This window comes from Dryas octopetala, chromosome 6 (genome assembly GCF_963921425.1).
Source record: "Dryas octopetala chromosome 6, drDryOcto1.1, whole genome shotgun sequence".
NCBI lineage: Eukaryota > Viridiplantae > Streptophyta > Magnoliopsida > Rosales > Rosaceae > Dryas > Dryas octopetala.
Window position 1 is genome coordinate 426,265 of NC_141371.1, and position 13,423 is coordinate 439,687.

The window sequence follows — 13,423 nt, forward strand, 5'->3', positions numbered from 1 at the left end:
CATGTGGATTGGATAGGATTGAATAAATGGTGGGTATAAATGGATAGAATAGGATGCTCGCCATAAATGGTGGGCATAAATGGTGTGAACCAGTTTTATGGAGCTGAATCTGATGGAACAACATGTCTTAGCCGCAACAACTACCCAATTTTATACAGATAATACCTGAAAGATTATAGGATGTCTCAACAAGATGAAGAAACTCTCAAATCAACAACACATGGCAGAGCACATAGAACAGATTTGTAAACAAGTTTTGTGCGAAACAATAAACACACCAGAAATATAAAAGGACCGCTTGAGAAAAGCAACAACACATGAGCAAGATTGGTGGACCAGATGAGTCACGGAATGAAAGGAATGGCAATAGCACACAAGGCATTCCTTATCCTAGCGCTCATTCCCTCAGATTCAGTCATGTCAAGCTCTTCAAACTTTGTTCCGTTGGGGAGTTTCCAGTTGAAGTGGTACAAGAGTTGACAAAGTGCAATTTCAACCGATGCATTTGCGAATGACATGCCAGGACACATTCTCTTACCAGCCCCAAATGGAATGAATTCAAAGTTGGTCCCTCGAAAATCAATGGAAGAACCTTCACCTTCCAAATGGAACCTCTCAGGGATAAAGCAATCAGCATTGGCCCAATGTTTTGGGTCTCTCCCAATTGCCCAAGCATTGACTAAAATTGTGGCTTCACTTGGTATATCATATCCCCTAATTTTGCATCTTTCAGTTGCTAGTCTTGGAATTAAAGGAAGAGGAGGGTGTAATCTTAGAGTTTCTTTGATGACTAACTTCAAGTAGTCTAGTTTCTTAATGTCTGCATCTTCAATTTTCACCTTTCCTGCAAAAAGCTGACGTACCTCAGCCTGAGCTCTCTCCATTGCTCTGGGATTTCTCAGAAGTTCTGCCATTGCCCATTCTGTTGTAGTTGCTGAAGTCTCACTTCCAGCAATATACATGTCCAAGGTGACAGCTTTGATATGGTTAGTTGTGACATCAAATTCAAGGTCACCAGACTCCTGAAGTTGTAGAAGCACATCAACTAGATCAGTTTCCTGGTCATGATCACCTGATGAAGTCTTAGTCTTTCTTTTCAGTTTATGATCATTGATGATTTCTTCAAGCATCCTGTCCATCTTTCGGTGTAATTTCTCAATGGCAGGCTTCAACCTCGTGAGACAACGAAGGAATTTGAGTGAAGGGAACAAATCCAGAACTTCAAGGCCTCCTGCAAGCAGAGCTGTGATCACTGACATAAATTCTTGTTCATATTTACACTTCTTTCCCAAGGCTGCACGAGCAATGATGCGGTTTTGCATGGAGAAGATCATCTCACTCAGATTGATGGGATGATGACCCCCCTCCCCCTCCCCCTGTGCCTGTGATAAGGAATTAATTGATGCAACAAGATTCCATGCCTCTTCTTCTCTTATGGATGCAAATGACTGCACACGCTTTGCACTAAGCAGCTCCAACACACACATCTTTCTCATTTGTCTCCAACAATCATTATCAGGACAAAAGAGGATACCTGAAAGATTATAGGACATAATTTCAATAGAAAGAACAGTGGGGCGTTGTGAAAAAGCAGCCTCATGTGTCTTCAACACCTCTTCAGCTAATTCTGGTGATGAAATCACTACGGCTGATATTTCTCCTAGTTTAAGGTGCATGACAGGTCCATATTTATTGGCCAAGTCTCTAATGGAATGATGTGGTAATGATGAACCAGCCAATTGATGAAAGTTTCCAATAACAGGTAGCTTCCATGGTCCTGGGGGCAACCTAACATCAATTGGACTCTGGGTTTTCAATCTCTTCAAATAGACCAGGATAACTATAACCACCAGACAAGTAAAAAGAGTATCAAGGGAAAGATTTTGATCAATTTGAAGCATTATTAGGGACCTTAATCAGAGAATAAGCTCTTGTGGTTGAGCTAGCCTAGCAATGGCTGCTGGATTTATTCTACAGGAAGCTCCCTTTCATATATGTTGCTTGCATAGAGATTCCAATCAGCTATGAGGTCAATGCATTGGTTGTTGCCTGGAATTTAATATAAATGTGTGTTTATATAAAGAATATAATTACAAGTTGATGTAACTTCATGATCAGAAAGCAATAATGTGTGGGAAATGAGTTTGTCTGATACATATATAATATACATATATATTATGATAAGTGAGCAGCTAGCACATGCATCCGGCCTCTAACCAACTGGCATTTTGTTTTTATTAATAAATTGATTAGAGGAGGCATTGCTATCAATCTATTTAAAATACTCAGCTTGAGGTCTTACCTGCATCGTCCTTCTAAGTCTTTCAGTACACGTTCACTGATTAGGTATTCTTAATTTAAACTAGCATATATAATGTTTGCATAAGAGTTTATTATAATTTGAAATAATGTGTAAACTTGTTTCTGGGAACCAAGTGAATGGATACTAAAGTATTAAGCAAACAGGGGAACAAGATACTAAGAACATAAAGACAAATTTTGGACTGCGTGTACTCAAATATACTAGCCAATCCAATTAATTCTCATTCATTCACCCATTAGTAATGGGAATGAAAGGGATGGCCATAACATACAAATCATTCCTCCTCTTAGTATTCAATCCCATTGATTCAGTCATGTCGAGCTCTTCATGTTTGGTCCCATTGGGAAGTTTCCAGTTGAAGTGGTACAACAGTTGACAAAGTGCAATTTCAAGTGATGCAGTTGCAAATGATATGCCAGGACACATTCTCTTACCAACCCCAAATGGAATGAATTCAAAGTTGGTCCCTCGAAAATCAACGGAAGAACTTTCCAATTGGAACCTCTCAGGCAGAAAGCAATCAGCATTGGCCCAATGTGTTGGGTCTCTCCCCATTGCCCATACATTAACCAAAACTTTGGTTTTGAATGGTATGTCATATCCACTAATTTTACGCCTTTCACTTGCCTCTCTCACAATTAAGGTTGCTGGAGGGTGTAAACGTAGAGTTTCTTTTATGACCAACTTCAAGTAATCAAGTTTCTGTATGTCTGCCTCATGAATTTTTCTCTTCCCTGCAAGAACTCGTCGCACCTCTGCTTGTGCTTTCTCCATTGATTTTGGGTTCCTCAGAAGTTCTGACATTGCCCATTCTGCGGTAGTTGCTGAAGTGTCACTTCCACCAGCATACATTTCCTGGGGATCAAAGAGTACGTGGTTAAGTTGTCATTTTGACATGGCCTTTTAACGAGTCCAAATATATATATATATATATATATATATCAATATATGAATCAATCATACATTACATACCAGGATAACAGCTTTGATGTTGTTGGTTGTGAAATCAAATTGAAGCTCACCAGACTGCTCAAGTTTTAGGAGCACATCAACAAGATCTTCCTGATCATCACCATCTGCTGCAGGTTGTTGATCTTTGCTTTTAGCTAATTTATGTTCATTTATGACATCATTAAGAATCTGATCAATCCTGCGGTGTATTTTCTCAAGTGCAGGCTTCGCCCTGGTGACATAACGAAGGAATTTGAGCGAAGGGAACAAATCAGGCACGCCAAAGCCTCCTGTGAGAACCAGTGATTCCTTCAACATTGATATAAATTCTTGTTGATATCTGCACTTTCTACCCAAGGCTGCGCGGGCAGTGATGCTGTTTTGCATAGAGAAAATCATCTCACTGAGGTTGATTGCAACAGGATGTGCCTGTGCCTGTGATGATGATAAGTAATTAATTGATTCAACAACATTCCATGCCTCTTCTTCTCTTACTGATCGAAATGACTGAACACTCTTTGCGCTTAGCAGCTCCAACACACAAATCTTTCGCATTTGTCTCCAATAATCATTGTAAGGACTAAGGAAGATACCTGAAAGGGTATTGGGTGCAACATCAACAGCGAGACCAGTAGCAGGCCGTTGTGAGAAAGCAGTCTCATGTGTCTTCAACAGCTCTTTGGTTAATTCGGGTGATGAAATGACTACGGCTGAAATTTCTCCCAGTTTGAGGTGCATGATAGGACCATGTTTCTGGGCCAAGTCTCTCAGGGAATGATGTGGTAAAGAGCCAGCCAACTGATGCAGGTTCCCAATAACAGGTAGCTTCCATGGCCCTGGGGGCAACCTAATAACACCAATTGGAGTACTGTATTGGGTTTTGAATCTCTTCCAATATAAAACTAGGACAACTAGGAAGACCAGACAAGTAAAGAGAGGAAGGGAAAGAGTTTGGATTTCAAGCATCATTAGGGACATTAGAGAATAAGCTCATCTTATCATTGAGCTAAATAGCAAACTTGCACAATTGTGCCTTCTGGATTAATTCTTGAAATATAGTGGATGCTTGATATATATATTATATTTAATATGCTAGTGGTTCCATCGACTTACGTGAATTGTTTTAAATCCAACTAGCAATATATTTAATACATTGACTTACAGGGTACGGTGTTCCTATTATATATATATATATATATATATATATGCTACTTGCAGAGAGATTACAATCAGGTACGCACTGATTGTTGGAATGGAATATATATAAAGAATCTTGAAGTTTTCTCTTTCGTAAACAAACGAGTATATTAAGTCCTTGGGTTTAGCTTAAGTGGTGAGGATGAGTGAAAAAAAGATTAGAATTAGGCTAGATCCATGTTTGATTCCTTCCAATATAACAAAAAAAAAAAAAAAAACGAGTATATTAAACCAAAAGTGCCAAGAGAATTCAAAAGTTGGTGTAACTTCATGATTAGATAAAAATGAATGCGTGGCAAATGAATTCGACTTGTCTATAGCTATATATGCATGTCTAAATCTTACCTGCAATGCCCTTCTAAGTCTTTCATTACTTATTCAATCACAGTACAATTAGAAGAACAGAGTTGCTGTAATGCATAATTGTCTGCTATATATTTATTATAATTGTCTTCTGCTATATATATATATATATATTGTTGATTGACAAATATAATAAGAATGTGATCCATGTAATGTTACTTTGTACTTATCAAATGGTGTTATTTTTACCAACCCTAGTAGTATTTATCTGTTTATAAAACTACAACAAGGAGCATAAATTAATATTTGAGTTCTTTCTTGAGTCAAATGTCATGTTGTATTCAATATAAAATATGAAATATCAAGGGGGAAAAAAACAAAAAAGGAAGATGACCAGCAAGCAACAAGTTACAACTGTGATCCTTACTATGCTCCAAGAAAAGTTGAAGAAAAAAAAAAAAAGTAAAATAATTAACATGGCAAACAGAAAATCTTTTGTTAAGTAAAAGACTTGGAAATTTCTTTCCAACTCCATTTTGCTGTCCCTGAATCTTCATTACAGGCATAGCCCATCTTTGCAATTTCCTCCAATTCATGGTCCGAAATCTGAGGTGCAGGAAGCATCAGTTTTGATCTCTTCTTAACTGTTTGGGGAGCATTCAACTTGTTGGCTTGCAGTATAGCTGATGGATCATTCAATTTGTTGTTTGCAATATCTTGCTTTCTTAACTGTGCTTCCACATCAGTCCTTCTCTTCCCTTGAAGCTCCTCAATGGTTGTCGGAAACTTAGGCTGCTCCACTGGTCTAACTTCATCAGCAACATCATAAAAGCCGGGAGGAGGCTTCTTCTCAAAAGGAATTTCTGCATTGTAGTCTATGGCCTTTCTTTTCCTCTTGTGCTGTGTAGTATCAATGCCAGCAGCCTTTAATTCTCTCATTTTTTGTAGAGAAGAAAGCCTCTTTGCCTCCTCAAGCTGCTTCTCCCTGGCTTTCCTCTTAGCCTTCTTCCCCCTGGTGTTGGCTAACCGAGCTCGTGCCTCAGAAAGCATTTCCTTCTCATCGTCATCCATATCAACAGGATCTGGACGAGCAGGCTTTGACTCAGGATTGGGGTCAATCTCTCCAGGCCGCAATTTGCGTGGATCGTCACCTGCTTCGTAATTCTGATCCTTTGCATCGAGGAGTTTCTCATAGCCCTCAAGGCATTGGGATGGAGTACGACCAACAATTGGGGCAATTGTTGTCCACTGTGTAGGCATGAGCTTAGCAAGATGGACAAGTTTCTCATCCTCTTCTCTAGTCCACTCTGTCTTTTTGATCGAGGGGTCAAGCCACTTGTACCACCGAGCTTTACACATGGCAGCTGATTTCTGAACCAAAAGGGACGAGATTCGATCCCACTGGTTTTGGCCATATTTCATGACCGCTGCTTTGAGCATCTCATCCTCCGTGTTCCTCCACAACCCTCCTTTAATCATGGTCCTCATCCTGGTTTGCAAGCCTCGGAGTCTACCGGTGATAGACAATACTTCTCAAATTTTCTGGTTTTCTGATTAATTGTTTGAATGAAATTATAAACTAGAGGAGTGCTTATATAGAGCACAAATCCTTTTCTAATAGGAATAGGAAATCTTAAACTATGAAAGAAATAACTAATCCTTGTAAACTAAGACAAGAATCCCTATTCGGAAACTAAACTTTGCTAGGAATATAAATCTAAACTTAACAAGAAAACAGAAAAATCCTCGAGAAGAACAACACATGAAGAAGATTGAAAAAGACATACACACAATATACTTTTGGTTTTCGGTTTCCAACATGAACATTGCTCCATTCAATATGGTATGAAAGGAATGGCAATAACACACAACTCATTCCTTTTCCTAGCACTCAGTCCCTTAGATTCAGTCATGTCGAGCTCTTCTAACTTTGCCCCATTGGGGAGTTTCCAGTTGAATTGGTACAACAGTTGACAAAGTGTAAGTTCAATTGATGCAGTTGCGAATGATATGCCTGGACACATTCTTCTACCACTACCAAATGGAATTAATTCAAAGTTGGTTCCTTGAAAATCAATGGAAGAACTTTGGAACCTCTCAGGCAGAAAGCAATCAGCATTGGCCCAAAGTTTTGGGTCTCTCCCCATTGCCCAAACATTGATTAAAACTTTGGCTTCAGATAGAATATCATATCCCCTAATTTTACACCTTTCAGTTGCTTGTCTTGGAATTAAGGGAGCAGGGGGGTGTAATCGTAGAGTCTCTTTTATGACCAACTTCAAGTAGTCAAGTTTCTTAATGTCTGCCTCTTCAATTTTCCTCTTTCCTGCAAGAAGCTGCCGTACCTCAGCCTGAGCTTTCTCCATTATTCTTGGATTTCTCAGAAGTTCTGCCATTGCCCATTCTATTGTAGTTGCTGAAGTCTCACTTCCAGCAGAATACATGTCCTGAAAAAGTTTGTTCAGTCATATCAACAAAGTAGTAACATTCATCTTAAATGCTATTTCTTGACCTTGACAAAAGTATTCAAGAAAGAAAGAAAAAAATAAAATAAGATTTGTCTTAAAAGTTATCTGAAACAGTTATCTTGATTAAATAAAGAGCTGGTGCCAGTATCAATATATAATACCAGGGTGACAGATTTGATATGGTTTGTTGTGACATCAACTTGGAGCTCACCAGACTCCTGAAGTTGTAGAAGCACATCAACTAGATCTGTTTCCTGATCACCTGATTTGTCATTTCTGGTGGTGAAATTGATATTTCTGCTTTTCATTTTGTGATCTTTGATGATCTCATCAAGAATCTTGTCCATCTTTTGATGTACTTTCTCAAGTGCATGCTTGGTCCTTGTGACATATTGGAGGAATTTGAGAGAAGGGAACAATTCAGGAACGTCAAACCTTGTTCCAAGCATAATTACTTGCTTCACCAATGATATGAATTCTTGTTGGTATTTGCACTTTTTTCCCAAGGCTGCTCGGGCAGTGATGCTGTTTTGCATGGAGAAGATCATCTCACTAAGGTTGATAGCAATTGGATGGTGATGATGATCATGACCCCCATCCCCATGTGCCTGTGATAAGTAAGCAATTGACTCAACAAGATTCAATGCCTCTTCTTCTCTTATGGATGAAAATGACTGCACACGCTTTGCACTTAGCAACTCCAACACACAAATCTTGCGCATTTGTCTCCAGTAATCATTATAAGGACAAGAGATGATACCTGAAAGATTATAGGACAATACTTCAATTGCAAGAATAATGGGCCGTTGTGAGAAAGCAGCCTCATGTGTCTTCAACACCTCTTGGGCTAATTCTGGTGAAGAAATGACAATGGCTGATACTTGTCCCAGTTTGAGGTGCATGATAGGTCCATATATATTGGCCAAGTTTGTTAAGGAATGATGTGGTAATGATGAACCAGCCAATTGATGCAAGTTTCCAAGAAGAGGTAGCTTCCATGGACCTGGGGGCAACCTAATAACATCAATTGGATTGTACTGGGTTTTCACTCTCTTCCAATATATAACTAGGATTACTAAAACGACCAGACAAGTAAACAGAGGATGATCAAGGGAAGGAATTTGATCAATTTGGAGCATTATTAGGGACCTTAATCAGAGAAAAAGCTCTTATGATTGAGCTCGCTAGCAAAGGTACAATACTACAACTGTTGTGGCGGTGCAATAATACATTTGAGTGTGGGGTGCTCCTATTTATGCTGCTTGCATGATTAGAAAATAATGACGTGTGTGTGACTGTGTGTGTGTATATATATATATGTGTTAAGTCAACAGTCAACACTCAGCAGTACACGCTTCCTCTAACCGACTTTCATTTTGTTTTGTTTTGTTTTTTTAAACAAATTGAAAATAATGATGCGTGTGTGACTAGAGGTTTCAAATGGCGCCGGCCCATATAGTTAAGACTTAAGCTCGATACAATTCACGGCCCACGGGCCATTTGTACTCGTGCTCATACTCGTGCCGTGCCTTAAATGAGTCAGCCCACAGACTTTTTTTATTTTTATTTTTTTGGGTAATAAAATTAATCTTATAATATTTTTTCTTATTTATAATTAAATATTAACATTATTTATCATAAAAATTGAATATTTTTGTTGAAAAATTTTTTAAAAATAAAAAAAACAATGTTAAAATAGCCATACCTAATTCGGACCCATTTCGTGCCCGTGCTTAGCCCGTGTCGTGCTCGTGCCGTGCCGTGCCGTGCCCGATAGGCTAAAAACTTCGGCCCGGCCCGGCTCATTTAATCGTGCCGTGCTGCGCCTATTTTAATCGTGCCGTGTCATGCCCCGCCGCGCCTATTTTAATAGTGCCGTGCTGACTTAACATATATATCAGCAGAACACGCTTCCTCTAACTGACTTTCATTTTGTTTTGTTTTGTTTTGTTTTTTTAAACAGATTGAAAAGTAGGTTAGAGGAAACATTGCTATCAATCCATTTATAATTTCCAGTTTTTTCCTTACCTGCAACGCCCCTGTAAGTCTTTCAGTACATTCACTGATTAGGTATTCTAATTTCATTGTAAAAGAGCAATAATGTTACAGGAAAGAATCAATACACATCAAATTACTGTCTGGTACTATATTTGTATGGTAAATTATACATCTACGTATTGCATGAGCTCTCACTGGACTCACCAAGAAACTCCGATCTCAACTGCATCAGAAGCCTGCCCAGATAATTTAGGCCTTCTCCATCCCGGCCTCCACCCCAGAAAAGATCATGCGGTGAAGCTTCAACAAGAACAGATCCAGCAGTTGCGAGTAACATAGAATTCAAATGTGGGTATATCGAGAACTTGCACTTTAGTGCCCTGTACATCACATCTATCTTCACACTTTCCCAATCGGGTCTTACCTGCATAGCACACAGAACAAGTTTTCAGCCAACTTGTAACATAAACCAAAAGACATTGTCAACATATCAGTAATGTTAAATGATGCCCGTATCAAACAATTGTTATCTCATTCTGCTAAGTAGAAAAATACAATAATACATACTTCCATTCTCTTCACAAAATCTTGCAATCTCTGACCAATGACCAAGGATCCTCATGGTACAAAAAGATCAAGTTCTGAGATAATGAGATCTTTGTATGTAGAGGAGGGAGCCTCACCTTACTATTCTACTGAATTGGAAGCATTTGCTCAATGACAACCATTTTCGTGCAACTTGCAAACGTGCACTAATAAACATAAATTTTATACTAGGAAAATAAAACTGTGAATGTCTATATTTGTAAGGACCAAGTAAAAACCACTCATCTAATAAAGCGAAACAAATTTTCCCATGGACCTTAGCTCAAGTGGCATGGGATGGAGGGGGGGGGGGGTGTTGAGGGTTGAGATCTTAAGTTCATACAACATTGTCTATACTTAATTAGATGTTTAGACCATGATTATATCTATTTACTTCTAAATTTCTTTCATTGAGAAATGATAGGAACCATAAATGACCACTGCATGGCATGTCATGACTGCATTTCGTGACATGATAGTTGATAGATGCCAATTTAAAATCCAATCAAATATGCATAGGACCCTACCAAATCAGGGCGCTGCCTCTGCATTGACCTTCCTATTCGTGCTGCCTCTTCCGGACTTCTTGCAGACATGACAGTTTCAACACAATCACATGCCACGGGATCATCCACCCCAACAAACTTGTGAGCCTACATGTTAGTATTGTTTTGGGAGAATTACCACAGTTTTGTAATATAAAAAAAAATGTTCAAACAGAAAAGGGAAGTACCTGGTAGTAATGCTCTATGCTCAACCAAGTGGCATAATCACCACTGGCATCAGGCATCTTAATTGGGTGAGGAGAAAAGTTTGAAAAAGCACCATAAGGGTCCCATGTTTTGAAGAAGAATATGATCCTTGATTCATATGGAGTGACAGTAGGATCAATCTCATAAGTTTCATCAACTGATGGAATAACAGGCGTCAGATCTGGTATGGGTTGAAGAAATCCACTAATAAGCATGTCAGGTCCAACCTGTAGTTCCAAGTCCCAGAAGCATTATAAAAAAAATATCCAATCAATGAGAAAGAATTTACTGCTAGAAGAAAATTCCAAAAATCCCCACCAACCTGCTCATAGAAAACATCAATCAAATCTAAGGCTTGTGACATTTCAACCATCCCGAGTTCACCTACAGGGGAGGGTGCATACTTCCCACCAATAATTTTGGGAGCAACAAATGCAAACACCTGCAGCATATAAAGTGCATGAAAAAACAAATTGAAACTACAAACTATACCAACATTCCTAACTCATCAGTTTTAAGCAGACAAGAGTAGAAGATTGACGTAACTTCAAAGAGAGAACAGAAGCAGGGGGGACAAAACCTTATGTACTACGCCAGATGAAATAGCAGCTGCAGCTAATGTCCCTCCACACTCCCACAAAACTGAAAGATATCCACGATCATGAAAGTATTCCATAACTTCTCTGGGGTTTAAGATGTCAAACTCCACCACTTCAATTCCTTTAGATGCAAGAAATTTCTGGAAACTCCTTCTTGCACCCCTTTGTGTCACAACTATAGTAGATACATCAGAGATATCCCAAAGGTTTGCTTCCTCTGGGAGATCAAGAGTCTGTGTCATTACAATCCGCATGGGCATATGCCCACCTCCATGTCTTGCAGTTAATCTTGGATCTAGTTCAAAAAACGAGATAGAACATAAGACAGCATTCAGCATCTCCAACTACCATTAACAAAAACAATCACAAAAGTTTAGAAAATGATAATACTTACTGTCCCTGCGTACCGTGTTTCCCCCTACAATGATTGCATCACTTCTACCCCGCAATTCAAAAACGCGATTCCTAGAAGTTTTGCTGCTTATCCACGCTGCATGTCCACTGCTAGCAGCAATTTTTCCTGTCATAACCATTGGAAGACAATCAGAGACTTGTTTACATAATTGCATATTGTTGTAATTTACACTTTTCTTAAAAGAAGAAAGAAAAGTTATTGAGTTTATGAAACTGAGAATGCTCACCATCAAGGGTCATAGCATACTTGAGAACAGAGAAGGGGACTTGAGAAGCAGCTCTACAAATTAAAGGAGCATTGACAAGTAGGCATGATTTCCGAGCTTCCTGTCAGATTAATTATGACATGTTAAATTCAATGTTAGTTACTTCATTTCAATTGGGAGCACAATTACTTGCCAATATTTCTAGCTAGAACAAATTTCTTAAATTCTCAATTATCACGAAAATTGCAAGATATAGTTAGAAAAGGGTAAGCCTTTATACCTCAATGAGTTTACTGTTGAGGTCCTCACCAAGAACATGAACCTGCAAGCCTTCACTTCGGAATGCCCTTATTGCATTCCCTCTTAGATGCTGCAATGGATGCCTCAGCCCAATCACCACCCTTTCAATCCCTGCCTAATCCACTGCCCACGTCAGCAATCCAAACTCAACGTATTCTAGTGATTTTGTTTTCAGAAAATGAAAAGGCAAAACCTGAATGAGGGCGGCGACAGCGGCGTGGTCGCCGTCGCAGTCACCGGGCTCCATGTTGAGATAAGCGGTGGCGCGACGGGAGCACTGCCCGGCAGACTCGACGGCGAGGATCTCGGCAGGCTTGGTGCCCTGGGCGTAGAGGAAGCCCTCGCCGGCGACTTTTCCGGAGGGGGTGGCGATGACGCAGCCGAAGTTTGGGTGGGGAGAGGTGAAGCCGGCGGATTTGTCGGAGAGCTCGGCGGCGCGTCGGATGTAGGCGGCATCGAGCGCGTGGGAGCTGAGTGAGTGAGTACTATTAGTATTATTGTGGGAAGCGGTGGCGGTGGCGGTGCAGTAAACTGTCGGAGGTGAAGATAAAGCCGCCATCACATCACAATTTACAATTCACACACGAGTAGACAGACAGAGAGACAGACACTCTTCGCTTTTCTCTTCTGTCTTCTCTCATGCACGAGTTACCCACTTACTTTTTTTTTTTTTTTTTGGGTACAAGAGGGGCCGAAGCCCAAAAGAAAAGTTACCCACTTACTTGGAAATGGCCCAAAAGGAAGAGTACACTTGGGCCTTGGATTAGTCCCTTTAGGTTACGTTTGGCACGCTGGACTGTGTTGGACTGGACTATTCTTATGGATTATGCTGGATAGTGTTGGACTGGAGTAAGCTGGACTAATGTTATCCTGTGTTTGGTGCTGTGTCGGATTATGAAGCTAGATAAGCTAAATAACACTATTCTGTGTTTGGTACATAATCGGACTAAGTTATAATTAATTTTATTTTTAAATTAATAAAAAATTTTAATTATCCTAAAAAATAATATAGCTAATTAACTTTTATTTATTTATTTATTTTAAAATAAATTAATAAAATGTTGCAAATTCAAAGATGATATGGCCAATAATCCTAAATTTTTTTAATTATCCTAAAAAATAATATGGCCAATAATCCTACGCTAACAATTGCACTTGCTGGATAAGAGGTCATGTGTTGTTCCAAACTCCAAAGCCATTGATGAGCAGAGAAAAAACTTGGAGGGAAAACAAATTAGAAGGGAAAAGATAAGAACAAAACCCAGAAAAAAGTTGGAAAGAAAACCCAGAAATTAAAGAAAATAAAAAAATGAAAAACAAAGGAAAA

The 13,423-nt window shown here is 39.3% G+C and overlaps 2 protein-coding genes and 3 pseudogenes across 3 annotated transcripts; all 5 read right to left on the reverse strand.

The window, feature by feature from the left end:
* Positions 1-108: 108 nt before the first annotated feature.
* On the reverse strand, positions 109-2,016 carry LOC147280616 (melianol synthase CYP71BQ5 pseudogene; annotated as a pseudogene).
* A 535-nt stretch (positions 2,017-2,551) lies between these two features.
* On the reverse strand, positions 2,552-4,276 carry LOC147280617 (melianol synthase CYP71BQ17 pseudogene; annotated as a pseudogene).
* An 873-nt stretch (positions 4,277-5,149) lies between these two features.
* On the reverse strand, positions 5,150-6,262 carry LOC147280618 (cell division cycle 5-like protein pseudogene; annotated as a pseudogene).
* Positions 6,263-6,605: 343 nt separating this feature from the next.
* On the reverse strand, positions 6,606-8,451 carry LOC147280619 (melianol synthase CYP71BQ5-like). Its single transcript, XM_086247013.1, has 2 exons — positions 7,404-8,451; positions 6,606-7,221 (listed from the first exon to the last, which is right to left on the reverse strand). Exons 1-2 carry the CDS (start codon positions 8,379-8,381, stop codon positions 6,610-6,612), a joined length of 1,590 nt encoding a protein of 529 aa, XP_086103139.1. The 5' UTR covers positions 8,382-8,451; the 3' UTR covers positions 6,606-6,609.
* A 770-nt stretch (positions 8,452-9,221) lies between these two features.
* On the reverse strand, positions 9,222-12,785 carry LOC147280620 (cytidine/deoxycytidylate deaminase family protein). 2 transcript variants are annotated; one of them, XM_086247563.1, is made up of 9 exons: positions 12,290-12,785; positions 12,077-12,211; positions 11,818-11,917; positions 11,571-11,696; positions 11,158-11,471; positions 10,900-11,019; positions 10,559-10,804; positions 10,353-10,469; positions 9,222-9,664 (listed from the first exon to the last, which is right to left on the reverse strand). In XM_086247563.1, exons 1-9 carry the CDS (start codon positions 12,653-12,655, stop codon positions 9,413-9,415), a joined length of 1,776 nt encoding a protein of 591 aa, XP_086103689.1. In that variant the 5' UTR covers positions 12,656-12,785; the 3' UTR covers positions 9,222-9,412. The 2 variants fall into 2 exon arrangements, with proteins under 2 accessions (XP_086103689.1, XP_086103688.1); XM_086247562.1 differs by having other exon boundaries at positions 9,223-9,664; positions 10,353-10,478; positions 12,290-12,781.
* Between the last annotated feature and the right edge of the window lie 638 nt (positions 12,786-13,423).

Bases quoted from the DNA above. Each gene is read 5' to 3' on its own strand.
- LOC147280620 (XM_086247562.1), bottom strand. From the start codon at position 12,655: ATGGCGGCTTTATCTTCACCTCCGACAGTTTACTGCACCGCCACCGCC. The intron at 11,020-11,157 runs GTTTTGTCCCCC...TATATGCTGCAG, and splicing joins CATCTGGCGTAGTACATAAG to GTGTTTGCATTTGTTGCTCC. The intron at 9,665-10,352 runs GTAGGGTCCTAT...TGTGCTATGCAG, and splicing joins AGAGGCAGCGCCCTGATTTG to GTAAGACCCGATTGGGAAAG.
- LOC147280619 (XM_086247013.1), bottom strand. From the start codon at position 8,381: ATGCTCCAAATTGATCAAATTCCTTCCCTTGATCATCCTCTGTTTACT. The intron at 7,222-7,403 runs GTATTATATATT...AAACTTTTTCAG, and splicing joins ATATCAAATCTGTCACCCTG to GACATGTATTCTGCTGGAAG.